At 42.9% G+C, this 17,049-nt stretch overlaps 3 protein-coding genes and 1 pseudogene across 3 annotated transcripts; 1 reads left to right on the top strand and 3 right to left on the bottom strand.

The window, feature by feature from the left end:
* Nucleotides 1–484: 484 nt before the first annotated feature.
* Nucleotides 485–2,080, bottom strand: LOC127768541 (uncharacterized; annotated as a pseudogene).
* Nucleotides 2,081–3,526: 1,446 nt separating this feature from the next.
* Nucleotides 3,527–5,309, top strand: LOC127765613 (tubulin beta-2 chain). Its single transcript, XM_052290557.1, has 2 exons — nucleotides 3,527–4,032; nucleotides 4,109–5,309. Exons 1-2 carry the CDS (start codon nucleotides 3,639–3,641, stop codon nucleotides 5,056–5,058), a joined length of 1,344 nt encoding a protein of 447 aa, XP_052146517.1. The 5' UTR covers nucleotides 3,527–3,638; the 3' UTR covers nucleotides 5,059–5,309.
* Nucleotides 5,310–7,060: 1,751 nt separating this feature from the next.
* Nucleotides 7,061–10,654, bottom strand: LOC127765614 (AT-hook motif nuclear-localized protein 2-like). The gene is made up of 5 exons (XM_052290558.1): nucleotides 10,263–10,654; nucleotides 10,126–10,181; nucleotides 9,350–9,475; nucleotides 8,680–8,823; nucleotides 7,061–8,575 (listed from the first exon to the last, which is right to left on the bottom strand). Exons 1-5 carry the CDS (start codon nucleotides 10,543–10,545, stop codon nucleotides 8,288–8,290), a joined length of 897 nt encoding a protein of 298 aa, XP_052146518.1. The 5' UTR covers nucleotides 10,546–10,654; the 3' UTR covers nucleotides 7,061–8,287.
* A 1,395-nt stretch (nucleotides 10,655–12,049) lies between these two features.
* On the bottom strand, nucleotides 12,050–16,068 carry LOC127768599 (uncharacterized). The gene is made up of 3 exons (XM_052294211.1): nucleotides 15,781–16,068; nucleotides 13,168–15,060; nucleotides 12,050–12,684 (listed from the first exon to the last, which is right to left on the bottom strand). The coding sequence occupies exons 2-3, from the start codon at nucleotides 15,049–15,051 to the stop codon at nucleotides 12,355–12,357; spliced, it is 2,214 nt and encodes a 737-aa protein (XP_052150171.1). The 5' UTR covers nucleotides 15,052–15,060; nucleotides 15,781–16,068; the 3' UTR covers nucleotides 12,050–12,354.
* Nucleotides 16,069–17,049: the final 981 nt, after the last annotated feature.

The following is a 17,049-nucleotide window of genomic DNA, read 5'->3' on the forward strand; positions in this document are numbered from 1 at the left end:
GGTTGAAATTAGAACGATGTGACGGAAAAGTTGAAAGTTTATGTGAGTGGGAAAGTTTGATGTGATGGAAAAAGTTTGAAGTTTGAAGAAAAATTTGGGATCTAAACACGGTGGAAGAGAGTGATGCTTCTCATGTTCTGATTTTGTAGAAATGGGTTTATTATTATTATTATCATAAAGATATGTGTGGCACTAGAGTACACCTACTAGCTAGAGAACTGATCCGCTTGTAGGAGTACTACTAGTACATAATGCCCGTGCGTTGCAATGGGGTTTCTATCTTACATGAATATATACATACACATTATTGTTACCCATTTATTATTTTTATGGATAAATTAGATATTGACACTTGTTATAAATCCAATTATCATAGTTCACTATATATATTAATTGTCAAGTGAGTTGTGACATTCACTATTTACTTATTACATGCCAATACATTACAATAGGATTTAGAGATAAAAATATGATTTACTTTATTTAAAGTCTGTTTTTTACGATATATTGCATTCTATATTTCTTTAGAGATATTTTTAGGGTATAGTTTTTCTAAGAGGTGAATCAATTTTTAAGGGAGAGGAAAATTAATGCGCGTTTGGATTTTTTTTGTAGAAGAGGATTTTTTTTGTACAAGATATATTTTGTAGACCGTGTTATTGTTCAAAATTTTTGGGCTCCAAAACAATGATACGATCTGACCTTAGTGGGTACTTATTCTGTTATTTTAAATGCCAGAATTTTAATAACATTCCACTGTAAGAGCAACATCCAATACATCCTTCTATTTTTCATCAACGACATTAAAGTCATTAATTTTGATAATAATAAGTGCAACATCCAATGCATCCTTCTTTTTTTCACCAAACAACCTCAATGATGTAATGCGGCGATTTTTACTTCCCATTCGCTACTAGAGTATATTCCGCATAAGAGTTAACTAGATAATATTGTGCATAAGAGTCAATAGATTTTAATAGAGATTTCCACAAATACTCTTCCTGATAATGTTGTTGGTTAGTCCACTATATATTCCTAAAGGCAGAAATTTTGATAACAGTCCACTATAAGAGCAACATCCAATGCATACTTCATTGTATTTTTAATCAACAGCCTCAACACGTGGATTTTTACTTCATATTTGCTGCTAGAGGATATTCCTTGCATAAGAGTCAATAGACTTTAATAGATGCACCCAAAAATACTCTTCCGGGTAATGTTCACAAATACTCACCATGATAGTGTTATTGGATAGTCCACAATATATTCCTATTTAACATTAGGATCGGTCAAATCTTGAAGGTAGATATTCGTTTCCTCTGAAAGCGCATTGAGGTACTCAGTCTCATTATCCTTTTATAATCTATGTTAGGTGGTGTTGTGATGATAGTTTTCGCTCAAATTGGATATACTCTCTTTCGTTTTTGTCAATCTTTGAACACTAACAAGCAAAAGTCCTTATAGATACCTACATTTTCCTTAGTGAGGATGTGGCATATAAATACCTTTGTCCTTATTTGGCTTTAAGCGCTCTATATCATACTGTCCGATGAATGGGGTCCTCCAACATAAAGGGGTTTTGCTGAACCTAATGGAATACGTGACAGGAAAGGATTCTCAGCCAATAAATCATCAAAAGGTTGAAATCTATCGTCTGGGACCACAACAACGCCGCTAAAACCACTCCAATTAAATGGAACAGAAGTAGCTGCAATTAAACACTAACTGAAACAACAAAATACATTACTCATCAGTATCCCTATTAGCAAGAGGTGTGAAAAAAAAATATTGATGGGAAAGATATCACTACAAATGATGGAAATGTAATATTATATGGGTATTAGTGATTTTGGCTAAAGTTAGGTCTTAACCATAAATGGCTATCAAAAAAATCAGTTTAGACTTTGACTGAGCACTGCAAATACACGATTAGTTTTATACCTAATGACAAAGGAATAAGAGATTTCACAGCAATAGAAATTAAGTAGATTTTATACATACAAGGGATCCAACTTATAGGCTCCGATTGTACTCCTCAAGGTTAGTCGCTCGTAAAAGTTTACTTGCACTTCACCTTCATCCTGTTTGATCGAAAGTCGGTTTCTTTTTCTTCTACTTGCATTTGTTATCTGCGGTATTAATTACGAAGCTTTATCTCGGCTCGGCTGGCTACATCTTCTGTTTGCTGCTACTACCTATTGTAGATACCCTTTATTCCTTCATCCTAACTCCTACATCCAAGAGGTACAATACAGTAGCTCGTAAACTATCCACCACATATTTTTTATCTCTTATCTGCAACTAATTTATCATTCTCTTTTTCATCCTTTGACTTTAGCTGGAACTTGGAGTTGCTGATTGACTTAAGATGGACCTATTGGCTTATTATGGAAAAACCAAATGATAGGTCTGTTGAGTATGTCCTATTTACTGTACTAGTTTTGGATATATGAACTATTGGTAAATTGATGAGCATATGCTAAAGTGGTATCTAAAAAACAAAATTACACAATTTTTTTTAAAAAAAACAACCGGAAAAATTAATCGAGATGATGCAAAGGGTAGGGGTAGGCATTCGGTCTAACCGAAAATTTCGGTCTCGGTCTTCGGTCTTTTGGTCTTTTCGGTCTTTAAAAAGTGAAGAACAAATTTCAGCGCAAAAATGTTAGGACCGACAAATTCGGTCTCGGTCTCGGTCCTGACCGAAATTCAACAACATTTTCATATATGCAAAGAAATAATGGAAATTTTCAACACAAAAATCAAAAAAAAAAATCGTAAGCACTTATAAGTAAAGACTCTTATTAGGTTGCATGCCTAGAAGAAGTAGGGATGTGAAAATCAGAGTTTAATCCTATTAAACATAGTGGATTGTAGGTTGCATTTAGACATTTTTTGATAATTCGGTCTTTTCGGTCTATTTGGATACCTAAGGAGACTAACCGAATTGACCGAACAAAATTCGGTCTTTCCCTACCTAGGACCGAATTGATGGCCGAATTTCTCAGTCTCGGTCTTGGTCTTTTTGCTTCGGTCTTTCGTTTTGGTCTTTTTCTGCCCACTCCTACCAAAGGGTCTATTTGGCACAGCTCTAGCCAAACAGTTTCAGCTCCACTAAAAATGAGAACGGAGCTAGGTAGAGCTCTCTCACAAAATGAACTAGAGAGGTGGAGCTTTAAACATCTCCACAAATCTATTCTAGATCCAACTTCTGAAGCTAAATTTAGAAGTTAGAGTTTTAACATACAGGCCCAAAGTTTTGATCTCAACGTTAAATGGGCCGTTGGTTGTAAAAGATTGGAAATAGAGAGCGGCGTCCAATGCAGTGACTAGCCGTTAGGGGGACCAGTCTGGCAACAGGCAGGCCGTCCCGTTCCGTTTCGTTTCGTTTCCCCTGCCAGAGAGAGAGAGAGAGAGAGAGAGATTTCAAAATTCGAATTCCCTCTTCTCGTCCAAAAAAAAGCAGACGGCGTCAGTGTGGTCGTCGGTCGCCCCCACCCTCTATATAAAGCGTCCCACCCCAACTGCCCCAACCCTAACACTCCACTAACGCCTCCCGACGCCGCCGCCGCCTCCTCCTCTTGTTTCGCCACCGCCGCCGCCGCCTACGAGGAAGAAGAAAGAAGAGGAAGGAGAAGATGAGGGAGATCCTCCACATCCAGGGTGGGCAATGCGGGAACCAGATCGGCGCCAAGTTCTGGGAGGTGGTGTGCGCGGAGCACGGGATCGACGCCACCGGGCGCTACGACGGCGACTCCGACCTGCAGCTGGAGCGCGTCAACGTGTACTACAATGAGGCCTCCTGCGGGCGCTTCGTCCCGCGCGCCGTGCTCATGGACCTGGAGCCGGGCACCATGGACTCCGTCCGCTCCGGCCCCTACGGCCACATCTTCCGCCCGGACAACTTCGTCTTCGGCCAGTCCGGCGCCGGCAACAACTGGGCCAAGGGACACTACACCGAGGGCGCCGAGCTCATCGACGCCGTCCTCGACGTCGTACGAAAGGAGGCCGAGAACTGCGACTGCCTCCAAGGTAACTAGTACCCTAACTATCTCAGATCTGCCTCTCCTCAAATCAAATCTGAGTTCAAATGCTGCTGCTGCTGCAGGGTTCCAGGTTTGCCACTCGCTTGGCGGCGGCACGGGGTCCGGCATGGGCACGCTCCTCATCTCCAAGATCCGGGAGGAGTACCCCGACCGGATGATGCTCACCTTCTCCGTCTTCCCCTCGCCCAAGGTCTCCGACACCGTGGTGGAGCCCTACAACGCCACCCTCTCCGTCCACCAGCTCGTCGAGAACGCCGACGAGTGCATGGTGCTCGACAACGAGGCCCTCTACGACATCTGCTTCCGCACCCTCAAGCTCACCACCCCAAGCTTCGGCGACCTCAACCACCTCATCTCCGCCACCATGAGCGGCGTCACCTGCTGCCTCCGCTTCCCCGGTCAGCTCAACTCCGACCTCCGCAAGCTCGCCGTCAACCTCATCCCCTTCCCGCGCCTCCACTTCTTCATGGTCGGCTTCGCCCCGCTCACCTCCCGCGGCTCGCAGCAGTACCGCGCCCTCACCGTCCCGGAGCTCACCCAGCAGATGTGGGACGCCAAGAACATGATGTGCGCCGCCGACCCCCGCCACGGCCGCTACCTCACCGCCTCCGCCATGTTCCGCGGCAAGATGTCCACCAAGGAGGTGGACGAGCAGATGCTCAACGTCCAGAACAAGAACTCCTCCTACTTCGTCGAGTGGATCCCCAACAATGTCAAGTCCACCGTCTGCGACATCCCCCCCACCGGCCTCAAGATGGCCTCCACCTTCATCGGCAACTCCACCTCCATCCAGGAGATGTTCCGCCGCGTCAGCGAGCAGTTCACCGCCATGTTCCGCAGGAAGGCCTTCTTGCACTGGTACACGGGCGAGGGCATGGACGAGATGGAGTTCACCGAGGCCGAGAGCAACATGAACGACCTCGTCTCCGAGTACCAGCAGTACCAGGACGCCACCGCCGACGACGAGGGTGAATACGAGGATGAGGAAGAAGAGGCTGATCTCCAGGACTAATTACTACTCTACTGCAATATCAATGTCCAATCTAATGGGGTTCGGTTCACTTCTTGTGTTGCTTAGGCTATCTTCTTAAGTGTTGTCGTTCTTAATTATTACTCCTAGCTGCTACTCTACTCTACTTGATGTATTATTATTACTCAGCTTTGATTGATGATAGGCACAATACCCTGTTGCCTTGTACTCGTAGGAGTATGTGCTGTTACTGTCTAACTGATCTGTATGAATTATCATCCTATTTTTGTTAATCTATCAATCTTCTAGTAAAATGCAGAGTTGCTGCTTAGAGTACTCTACTTGGTGTCAACTCAACTTGTGTTTGTTTCATTCCAGTGTTGCAGAATGGCTGTTCATCAGTGGAGAGTGCTTTGTATGTTTCTTTGATACTCACACTTCTCTGCCACTGCCCACTGGGATTGTACAGGTGAGAGAACTGGCATCAGGGTTGTTTAACTTGTTGGTATATGCTGCTTGTTACAGTACTTGTTGCAAGTGCAAATGCTGCATTGAGGTTGAGGTCGCCTGTTCCTTGTGTCCAAGACTGCGTGTGTGCAAGTTAGATGATGATTCCAGTCTGTCTGATCGATCATACAGCCACTTGATCACTAGTATTGTTTACTTCTAGTCAAAGTAATTTGGATTGGCTGGATGGTCTGATCGGATCTTCTATTCCTCTGCAAGTTGAAACAGTTGATGAAAAAATGTTTACACAAGAGGAGGACAAGCCATGCTTGCATTGCACACCCTGGGATGCATATGCCTTGCTCAAGATCTACTACTACTATACTACTTTTCCTTTTTGTGAAGTGAAGGGCAGGCATGAGGGCCAGCATTGCATTAGCATTACTGTCACAGCTTGCCTTGCCGGATCATATTCATATGACTGCATGTGCAGCACAGTCTTGCAACATGCTGATATGCAAGTTGCCCTTGCATTTCTTGGGCCTGTGGATCAATATATTCTTGCTCCTGCTCCTGCTCCTGCAGCTGCACAGTTAAACCGTCCATCAAGCTCCAGCTTGTGGAGTCGCACAATACAAGCTGTCATATATGTTTGTTTGACTGGTCTTATCTCAAGGGATTGAGATCCAGTGCGGTTGCTACTATCACTGCAACTTTAGCAGTTGCAAGGTAGCTGATGGATCAAAAACCCTATCACTGCAACTTTAGCAGTTGCAAGGTAGCTGATGGATCAAAAACCAGCGGCTCAGATCATCAGAAAATACTGTTCACGAATCATTGTAGCAATTTTCTACTGTAGCGATTACTGTAGTGTATACTGTGCAGAGGGTGGCAGAGCAAATCCAAGCTGTTGGCTGCATCGATCCAACGGTCATAATATGCTATCACTGCTAAAGTTGCAATAGTTATTACAACTGCATTAGATCTCAATTCTATCTGGAGATTCTAAAGTGACACTTGATTACCTTGTTCTTCTTTACGGTGAGCCATGTGCTCAGCACGATCACTTGTACAGTAGTAGTTGTGATACCTAGTCCTAGTTTATGCTGCATATTTTTTTGAGTTGCATACTTTACTAGTGTTTTCCTTAGGTTATCCAATGCGCCTCTGGTTACTGTCTTCAAGGATCATCCAGGTTATCAAGATTCTTCATTGGTAAATGCCATTTTAGTTTCCCTCTCTGCCCACCCGCCTATTAAAACATTCATCCGAATATGACGCGATTTAGAGCTCTGGAAAATGTGTTCTCACTGATATAACCAGGTTTGAAGTCCTGCTTTATGGAAACAACTAGGGCCGAGTTTAGTTTTAAAATTTTTCTTTAAACTTTTAACTTTTCCATCACATCAAAACTTTCCTACACACACAAACTTTCAACTTTTCCGCCACATCGTTCCAATTTTAACCAATCTTTCAATTTTGGCGTGAACTAAACACACCCTAGGTTGAGTAGTTGTACGTGAGTCACACAGTTGGGTTGGGTCGTATGCAATGTAATTTTCTTGTTCGAGAGGTCCCATAAATAGGAAAGAAGAGTACTCTGCTCACCTGAAAACCTGCCTGTCTTATGGTGATACACCATCAGCATTCAACCATATTTACATGTTCGGATAGTCGGATACCCACATCCATCCATCAGTTGGCCAAGGCCAAGCCAAATCCCACACTGCTGCTTCGGCTTGTATGTACTACTAGTAGCTTAACTTCACCTTTGCAATCCTCCCCTGCTTTTCACCTTTCCTTCCTGTGCAGTTCAATCGGCGCAAGCGAGCATGTTTCAGTTCACAAGACAGGATAGAGAGTTGAGAACTGTTTTGATCTGGCTTTCTAGACGGTTTTGCCTGCCACAAGCTATACACTGGCATTCACTGAAACTGCAAGATAGTATTAGTATCTCTTACCCCCACAAACTAGCCTGATTCTTCAATCAATGGGCTGCTCAAAGTCGACAGCGCCGGTCACTGGAGCGGCCCATCTATTTCCTATCAACTTTGCCGTTGCCTGCGTACATCCCGTTGGATATGTATTGGCCAGGTTCATCCCATTTTCTGAAAAAAAAAAAGGGATCAACTTTGCCGCAATGGCATGTGTGTCCAGAAGGTAGAAACCAGCCATATGAAGTACTACTTGCGAGCAAACACCTGGCTGCATTTGCAACCCATTACATTTCTGCGTGGAGTACAAAAATTGCATCTCTCCCTGCTGATTGGTAGTACAAAATTGAACAGGCTCGAAAATAACAACGAATATCTCTTGTTAGTTGTAACTCCCATCTTACACCATGTAGCTTCAAAGGCACGATGCCACCTTTTGAAGCATGGATAGCATCATGAGGTTAGCAATACATATTTACACATGAGACATTTGCAAAATGTAAACCACATATAGAAAGCCGAGCAAATTCCTTCTGAGATCAGTTTACTGTAACCAGCTGTACCTTGCCAATCTTATTGTGATATTTTCAAGTTCCCACCAAACCTGCCAGCCACATCATGTAAGGTCAAGATTCAGCTCAAGAGCACACACCCTTTGGCTTCACTCAAAATTACCAGTTCATCAGAGCACCATTAGCACTGAAGCTATATGCCCGCCGCCCACATGAATTTCAACAATGAAAATCCAAGAGTACAATGTTCCATCTATAAAGAACTGCTTTTCAACTAAGCCACAAAGTCACGACTACTTGATGGTTCACGAAATCTGAGCTATCTGATGCATTTTCTCTAAAAATATGTCAAACATCTCTTCCATTGAGTTAAATTACCTACAAGGATGCTAAGTTAAGCATCCCGAGTGAGGGCTTGACATCAACCTCACTTGATTCATGTCGATCCAATGATGCTAAGTTAAACATCCCGAGTGAGGGCTTAACATCAACCTCACTTGATTCATGTTGATCCACTGCAGTGTAAGATACATATCCTGGATTGACATGCTCACTAGACAGAGTGCTGCCATTCCTGATGGTAGACTGGGAATTAGGGTAAGGTGCAATGATCTTAGGTGTCCTGTTTGGCCAGTATACATCGCTGTAAAAGCTTGCAACAACTACCTGGAAGAGTATAAAAATGTATGTGAATTGTGGCCTGTTGTTACCATGATATGTGGTACTAAAAACTGATTGAGCATATCCCTGTCTCAAAAATTTGAAGATACCTGGACAGGTGTTGCAGCTTTGAGAGGTCCAGTGATAACACCACCAATCACAGAACTATCGCCAGAAGCAAGGGTTACACGCAAGCATCCTTGGTCATTTGGTGTCAAAATGGATCCGAACAAACGAATTATTTCCAAAGGACCCTGCAAAAATTGAATGAGAGTTTTGGTATCAACTTTGTCACAGTAACTTAGCTGAATAAGCAACAACGTTATTCGTTTGATTGGTTACAGATTATTTAATTTTAAGTTTGATGTTGTACTTATGTAACTCTGTAACTTTATCTGTTTTCTTTTATAAAAGTAACTGACCTGGCAGTAAGTTTAATAATACAAAAAGCTCAATTTGAGGAAAAACATCCTTCTACATTTGCGGTTTTTTATTTTAGTTTGGAACACATGCCAGCAATTCCACCCCTGCACATGGATGGGATCAAATTCAAGGCCGCCATCTCAAACACTGGCACTCCTACATTCCACCCTTTGAGTTAATCCAGGCCAAGAACTGGAATGCCCCCTCACCGCTTCGATAATTATTTAAAAATCACTTGAACATACACTTGACATTTATATATTTGGAATACTATGTTATCTAAATGGGGGGAGGGGGAGTGTTAAACTTTGAGCAGTGTTTCCCTCCCCATATGCCATATGGAAATAAAAGCTGAACCTTGTGATATGAAGTAACACCGGATGATAGGAGCAGAGTTGCTTCCTGAACAGCTCCAAGCACTGAAAGAACACAGATCACCCTCCCATTTGACTTTGAGAGTGCCGTAATCTTCGGTATGATTTCCTGCATGGTCATTTCAGAGGAATAAAATCGCTTGCCACATTTTGATTAGAGAAAACATAGTAAGTAGCCATACATCATCTGCACCAAAAGAAGCATTATGCATACACCACTCTGCCTTTTTTATGATCAGTTCTGCAGTTGCATATTTGAGAAAACTATAAACAAAAAAAAAAAAAATCTCTTCTTGGAGCGGCATGAAAAATGTTGTGAAAGTTTGCATATGGATCTTTTAGCAAAGAATGTGGTGGGCAGAAACACTAAAAGAAGTTTTCTATTTTCTGCTTCAGTGAATTTTCTACAGATATGGGTCGATTTGGTGGTGGACAAAATCCACACTTTTTTGCAGGATATGTAGAGCTATTCCCAATCTGTTGAAACCATGTTTTTGTGACATCCCTATCGAATTGCAGTTAAGGTTTGAAACACCGGTTTTCACTGAAATTATCAATCATATCTAAATACGAAATCAAATGTAATTTAGAAGGCAGTCACCGGGTGTACTTGTAGTACGTTGATCCTAATCCTAGTCGGTGATCCTTAATTCCTAAGCTGTGGGTCGTTGAGCGAGCAAAAAGAGGGGGCCAACCATGAACAGCAGCGGTAGCAGAGGCACATCACAATCTATATAGCAGAGAGAGAGAAATAGATACCTCTCCTGCATCAATTTGGAGAAGGTGGGGCTGGAGGCCACCGAATTGCCCCTGCCCTGTCCACACCACACAAGAAGCAAAAAAATCAGCATATGCACAAGTGAAGAGTTAGAGTTGGAAAGTACGGGATTGAGCACCGTGAGGCGCAGGCAGCGTGGGGGGTTGAGGTTGCGGTGGCGGTGGCGGCGGCAGCGGGGCGAAGAAGCCCGGCGGCGCAGTGAGGCGGTCGCAGTTGCGGGGACGACCCCGGCGTCGCTTCTCGGGTGGTGGTAGGAGGGGCGGTAGGAGCGAGGGAGGAACGGCGGGGAGGGGAGGCGGAGGCGGATCGGAGAGCTGCGGCGGCGGGGCGAGGCGGGTTTTCATGGCCAACACAAAGGGCGACGGGCCCCGCAGGTTGCGGTAGGCGGTCGACTCGTCCATTGCCTTCGCCCTTCGCCCCCCCGGTCGGTCGGAACCCTAGCTCACTGCGGCGGCGGCGGCGGCGATGGTGAGGTGAAAAATGAAATGAAATGTGGCAGCAGATGGGAAGGAAGGGCTGCGCTCATTTCCTTTCCCATTTTGTTTGGGAACTCCATTTTGTACTGGACTGAGTTAGTGACTGGATCACTATAATTATAATTATATTTTAATTAATTAATTACCACCAGTTGCTTGCTGCTACAGCACCTACCTTTTGCTACTGCTGCTTCTTCTGGGCAAAACCAGCATCATCACTAGTTTTAGTGCAGTACCAGTACTAAGATTTTATTTTAACCTGACAAATATAAAAAGAAAGAGGATTACTGGTTACAAAGAAAGAATGCATTCATCACTTCACTTCACTGAGGATGAAGAGGAGGAGCAACTAGTGTGAAGACCAGTCCGAAGCAAAAAAACGATTTATTAGTACTTAATTAATTAAAGTGTTCGAAACAACACACTATTTAGAATCCGGGGAACATGCTCATAGAAGAGAGCCCTATATGTTAATGGAGCATAAGCATAACTAGATAAAAGCGTAGATAAATGCAAAACAAGTTGAGATTCGAGTGGAGCCTAAGCATAACACACAGGAATGTTCCTTCAACAACTAAAGATTGTGCCAGCTTGGTTTAACGCCAAATTCAATTCATGATGAACCAGAAATAACCCCTCGCAATGTAGAGGCCAGGCTTTAATTTCTTTTTTTTTTTAAAAAAAAGGAAAAAACACTTCACTGACGCCCAAGGTCCATTATCTTTCTCAGAATGATGCTGCAGCATATGCATTGAGCACCCAAAACCATAATCTCCCAACTCCTAGTCTCTACCATTTTCTCCTGTACGTCCTAAATTTGGAACCAGAATTACAATACGCCATTGGTATACTGTCCAGTTCTTCCTCACCAACCATTCAATCAGAACCTCCTCTTTCCAAAAACAAGCATAGCCTCCCCTATTCATCACAAAATATATAAAGAAAATGGAACATGCACTATTAGCCCGATAAGAGTAAAACAGAAACATCTAGTAGTACGGACTAGTAGTGTCTTTCTACTTAAAAAGCCTAAAATTTGCACTTGCAGTCAACCCATAGGATTCTGCAATGCAAAGTTCAGCACTGACTTAACTCGTAGCTAGTGTGGCCTAATGCCCTAATCCATCCATCCCCACCACCACCATTTGATCGGAGTATCCATTGATGCACCAAGCTCAAACTCAAGAATTATAATATGTTGGCTACTTAGTAGTACACAAACAAAACCAGCACTATACATAATTGGCACTGGCACATCATTCCACAATGCCTAAAGAGTACTCCACTCCACTAGATTACTCCATAAAACTGCCAGTTCCAACGCGCTTCATCAGTTCAAAACTTCAAAATGCAATGGCATCTGCAACGACAATATAGCATTCAAAACTGCACTGCACAATCACAACAAACTCCAAAGATGAAAGCAGGCTAAAATTTTCAAGTGGCCAGCTGTTTCCCTTTATTTATGTCCTCTCTCATGGAACCTGCCATTGCCCTCTACTACTAACTACAGAATTCCTTCCTTCTATCTGGCAATTCAACAATGATATATTGCCTTGCTACTGATCTGCTAAAAGCTACAAAGAGATAAGAAAAAACCCTACACGCACCTTCCATCTTTATGAACAGCATAAAAGTGCTTCTTTTATCACAACAAAAAATATGGACATGAAACCCAAATATGACTCATAATGTTGCACACCATGACCATGAGAACACAGTTGTTCACAATACCTACACTCTTCCCATGGGAGAGAAGGGTGGGTCGAGCACAACTGGTCTGGGTGGCTTCTCACTTCTCTTCTTTGTTTTCCTCTTCTCTTCTGCCGTGACTGCCTCGATCAGCTGGCTCACTTCCTCCTCGAGCAGCATCTTAAGTGAACTGGAGTAGAGCTTGTGCTTGCCCTTCTCAATACTTACGGCTGTCGAAGCTTCCGAACAGTGCAGCAGAGAAATGCAGGTTGAGAAGGCTTGCATTGCTGATAACCGCGCGTGAAAATGCACCAATAATTGTCCTTTCTCGTTGCCCTTAATGGAAAGGGCAGGGAGCTCTTCTTTGCCACCCTGTTCGAAGAATATGACAACTTGTTCATTTTTGTACTAAGATCAATACATGGATGAAAACAGAGATGAATCGTCGATATACTGAATAAGCCTAGATACGTCACTGACAATGGTTTTAAGGGTCAAATGTCTGTCTTGTTTCCTTGATCTTCAAAATAAGCCTCAAGGTTATCGATTTTCTTCCTATAAACTCATAGGCATTACTAAAGCGAGCCATATGGTTAACATATATGATTTTATAGCTCACAACGAAAACAAAAGATTGCTACACTAAAGAAAAAGTGGGTCTAAGGGCAGTTCTCTAGGAGGAGCAAATCTAACACTTGGAAAATTTGATCAATCTTTCTTAAAAGAAGTTCTCGATCAGCCTTGGGTTATCTTTGGAGAGTTAGCAGGAAGGCAATCAAGTATCTTAGAAACCAGAGCATGCATAGCCCAAAGTGATTTCACACAAAAAATAAAGATAGGAGAAGTGAAGTGTACCAGAACAAAGAGCTCCATAGGATTCTCGCCTTTCTTTGTGACAGAATTGGCCCAGTTATTATCATATGCATTGCCAAGGACAGCAATGGGACAAGCCATGTCCCATCCACCGCAGTCGCAGCCTCCACCGTACCTCCATCTATCCAGCAAAGGTGATGGACTGGTTTCATCATCGTTTGGTAACCCATGCAGCCCACTCGGTGTAATCACTTTTACAGTACCAGGTGACAAACCACTCTTAAGTTCTTTGGACTTGCTTCTATTAAATGGAACTTGGATGACCGTTGCTGCAATCTCCAAATGAGGATAAAGATCTTCTTCAGACCACGGACAAGATGTTGATACATCAGAGTTATTTCTTGCACTGTTTTGCTGGTCCATCAGATTAATCCTCTGGGGACAGTCACCAGAGGCTGATTTCTCGACGGCACTTGACAATGTCGATTGAGTAGTCTCTGTACATTGAGTTTTCTCCTCAGCAGAAAAGCTCCGTCTTGCATGAGCGATATCATACAAAACAAACTCAGTGATGACAGAGTTAGTCAGAACACCATCTTTTCCAACTTCAGAGCACAAGTACGAAGAAGCTTGCATCTGGCCTACAATCGGCGGTGAACACCAACGTCCATCTTTGGAGGCCCTTCCAGTAGCACTTGCTCGTTTTCCACCACTGTGGAGAGTGTAAATCCAGTTCAAGTCATTCCCTGTTTTCCAACTCCTAGCAGAAATGGATTCTTCAGGGCCCTCGACACAGAACTCAAAAACTGGAATACCATTCTTGGTATCCAATTTAAGAACCGCCTGAAGATGAGCGGGTGATAGAGCATTAGTTGTATGCTGCCTTTCTCCATTCAGCTGGCAATTAATTGATTGGCTTTGTTCACTCCTTGATAAATCACTCAGCAATGATTTGCGGGATACACAATTTTTCCTGTTAACCGGCATAGTAACATGGTTGGAGTCTTCCACGAGAGATGGACTTCTAATAGATTTGGACTTCATAATAGGGTCCAGAATCTTCTTGAAGGGGCTTGATCGAACTTTAGTGCTGTTCTCTATGCCATGACGAACACTTTCTGATGGACGGGTGCCATCAGAGATGCTCACCTTGGCCGACATGGACTCAGGCAAACTGTTTGTTGAATTCCTCTCTCTCTGACTACAATTATTCTCACTGGGACATACACTGATCTTGTTTTGCAGGCAGTTTGCTTCTGTACCTTTACTTGACTCTCCACCTATCAACTGAGGAGCTGCATTTCTGCAGGGACCTTTGGTCATCTCTTCCTCAAGTGAGATCTCCAAGAAACCATCGCCTGCATCATTTTTCAACAGGGTGCAATCCATGCGTGGCCGGTCCAGCCTACAATTCTCATCAGGAAGCTCACGGAATGAAAGATCCAGGAAGTCCCTCGATGCTCGATGAATTCTACGAGATTCCACAGAAGACTTAGCTTCTGAGCGGCGATTCTGATGCGAGAAAAGGTAAGCTCCACTTGTGCTAGGCTGGGAGGATGAATCAACAATCTCAAACGACAGAAATGCATCCCCGTCAAGTGCAGAATCTATTTTCTTCCTCCTGCCTTCGTGGAGTTTTCTTATCATGCTAATTTCACTAGAGCTCTGGTACATAGAACCACGCTTTCCCACAATACTATCCTCCGCATTGGTCTTGCGGCTTCTTGTGGGCAAGCTCTTGCAGTGGAAATTTGGGATGCTCTCTACGCGTAGCTCTCCCAGGTTGCCATCTGAGCATTTCAACTGGTGGTGTCTTGTGTCCCGGTAGCCATTTTCTCCGATGGTGCGGCGAGGGGATCGCATGATTTCAGGAGCTGCTCCTGACCGAGAACGGCTGTCGCATTTGGAGGCAACATCTTGCCTCATTGCTGAAACCTAACATGTGGACACAAGGTGAAAGATTAAGCTCCACAATTTGTACTAGTCGAACAGAATAAATGGAACGAAATGCACTGCAACTAGATGAACAAAAGGACGCAAATGGTGTTAAATCCTCTAAAATCCTGACCTCACAAGAAGAAACATAAGTCAGGTATGTGCATCTTAAGTCAAAAAGAAGAGGAGAATGGGAAAAAGAAAAAGAAAAGGCGATCTGAATTGGGGAAAAAAATAGATGAGAAGCACATGTCACATCGCTTTGTTCTCGTGGGAGGCAAAAGAGAATACCATACCAACAAAGGGAAAGGAAAAGCGAACTAAGAAGATGATGAGCCCCTACCAACTCTAGATGCTTCCATTCTATATGCTCCAGATAGGAAATTTTTATATCTCCGTTCAGAATAACAAACGAGGCAAATGGATAACAGATCTCAAGAAACAAACAAGAGAAATAGTTGGCAACCTAAAATGGTGAAAATTGAACAAGACACCTAAAAGCAAGGGGTTTTGGTTGTTGAGGCAAACTGGAGAAATTATTCAGCCGGAAATGAAGAATCTTTTGTTTCTGCAACAAGCGAAGATTCTTCGCCGTAGACGAACTAGCCACATTCATTCAGCCCGAAAAAATCGCATCTTAAGATACCGAAACAGTAGCATTACCGCATCAGCCGCCAACCCAAGGTGAATCCAAAGGTAGGATCAAGAAGATGAACTTACCTTTACCTGCAGGGCGGAAGTCGGCTGGAAGCGGAGAGGGTGAGAGAGAGTGGGAGATCAAGAGGCTTTTTCCCAGGAAGTGGAAGGGGAGCAAGAGGAGGAGGAGGAGGACATTGAATTGGGGGAGCAGGAGGTTCCCTCACACTCAATACTCCTCCACTAAAATGCTCTTGGCGGCTACTTGTATCATCACTAATCTAATGTATGCATGCTTGTCTCTCACTCTTTCTTGCTTGTGTTGTGTGCGCTTTTGGTCGAGGAGGAAGCCAAAGCGAAATGAGGGAGAACTGGAGAAGGGACAGGCAACTAAAGAGGAAAAGACTAGTACTAGTAGGAGTAAATTATAATAACAATAGTAGTAAATAATAATAAACAGTAAAAAAGTAGTCGTAGGTGGCGGTAGGGGTTAATTAGATCCTAATCCCCTACTGTCTCGAGGGATCTCTACCTCCCGCTGCTAATCTATTAGTACTAATCATCATTAATCAAATGTGTTCTCTGTTCTTGGCCTTGCCACTCGCAGCACGTATTTACCCTGTTTTTTTTGAGTGATTGTGAGGATGAGAGTAAGGTAATTGGGGTAATTTACCATGTAATTCTCCGTTACAAGATACAAAAACTTTTAGATTTTGAATATACAGTACTAATTCTTACCAATTTTTTTATATCTCTATTCATAATCACATATGTCGAAGGCTAAAATTTATTATATTTTAGATTAGATACAATAGCAGGTTATAAGCCAGCTGCAAACATATTTTAAGAAGATAAATAAGGAGAGAGAAGAGCAGCGAGCTATAGATTTGTAGCCAGCTGTAGCACGGACTTCAAGGCGCGGTATGTGTATGACTGGCGGGACCAGATATTAATAGTGTAGTATATAACTATTGTATAGATAAGCTATTAGATTGGCTATAGATGAATTAGAGCTAGTAGTTGGCTATACTATTAAACTTGCTCTTAGGGGCTCATCTTTTCGCTTATACTTATCAGCCAAAATATAATTTTTCAACATTAAATTTGGAGCTGATTCTGAGGTTTTTCATCGAAATTTATTTTTCAATATTTGTTTTTAAATCAATAAGAACATGTATATAAAAGTTCTTTTTATAAATTATTTTTCGTTTGTAAATATGTCATTTTGCAAATAAGGGAAGCGATGGCTCCGTTAGAATGAAGCGACGGAGGGAGTAGTGTTTGAATGGTCATTCGAAGCAATCTGAATCATTTACTGCCTCCGTCCTCAAATATAACAACTTGTAGCCCTTA

This window comes from Oryza glaberrima, chromosome 3 (genome assembly GCF_000147395.1).
Source record: "Oryza glaberrima chromosome 3, OglaRS2, whole genome shotgun sequence".
Taxonomy (NCBI): domain Eukaryota; kingdom Viridiplantae; phylum Streptophyta; class Magnoliopsida; order Poales; family Poaceae; genus Oryza; species Oryza glaberrima.

Coding starts and splice junctions, on each gene's coding strand:
- LOC127765613 (XM_052290557.1), top strand. CDS start 3,639: ATGAGGGAGATCCTCCACATCCAGGGTGGGCAATGCGGGAACCAGATC. Junction 4,033..4,108: donor GAACTGCGACTGCCTCCAAG/GTAACTAGTACC, acceptor CTGCTGCTGCAG/GGTTCCAGGTTTGCCACTCG.
- LOC127765614 (XM_052290558.1), bottom strand. CDS start 10,545: ATGGACGAGTCGACCGCCTACCGCAACCTGCGGGGCCCGTCGCCCTTT. Junction 9,476..10,125: donor TCCAAATTGATGCAGGAGAG/GTATCTATTTCT, acceptor ATGACCATGCAG/GAAATCATACCGAAGATTAC. Junction 8,576..8,679: donor AAGCTGCAACACCTGTCCAG/GTATCTTCAAAT, acceptor ATACTCTTCCAG/GTAGTTGTTGCAAGCTTTTA.
- LOC127768599 (XM_052294211.1), bottom strand. CDS start 15,051: ATGAGGCAAGATGTTGCCTCCAAATGCGACAGCCGTTCTCGGTCAGGA. Junction 12,685..13,167: donor CTATGGAGCTCTTTGTTCTG/GTACACTTCACT, acceptor TTCTTCGAACAG/GGTGGCAAAGAAGAGCTCCC.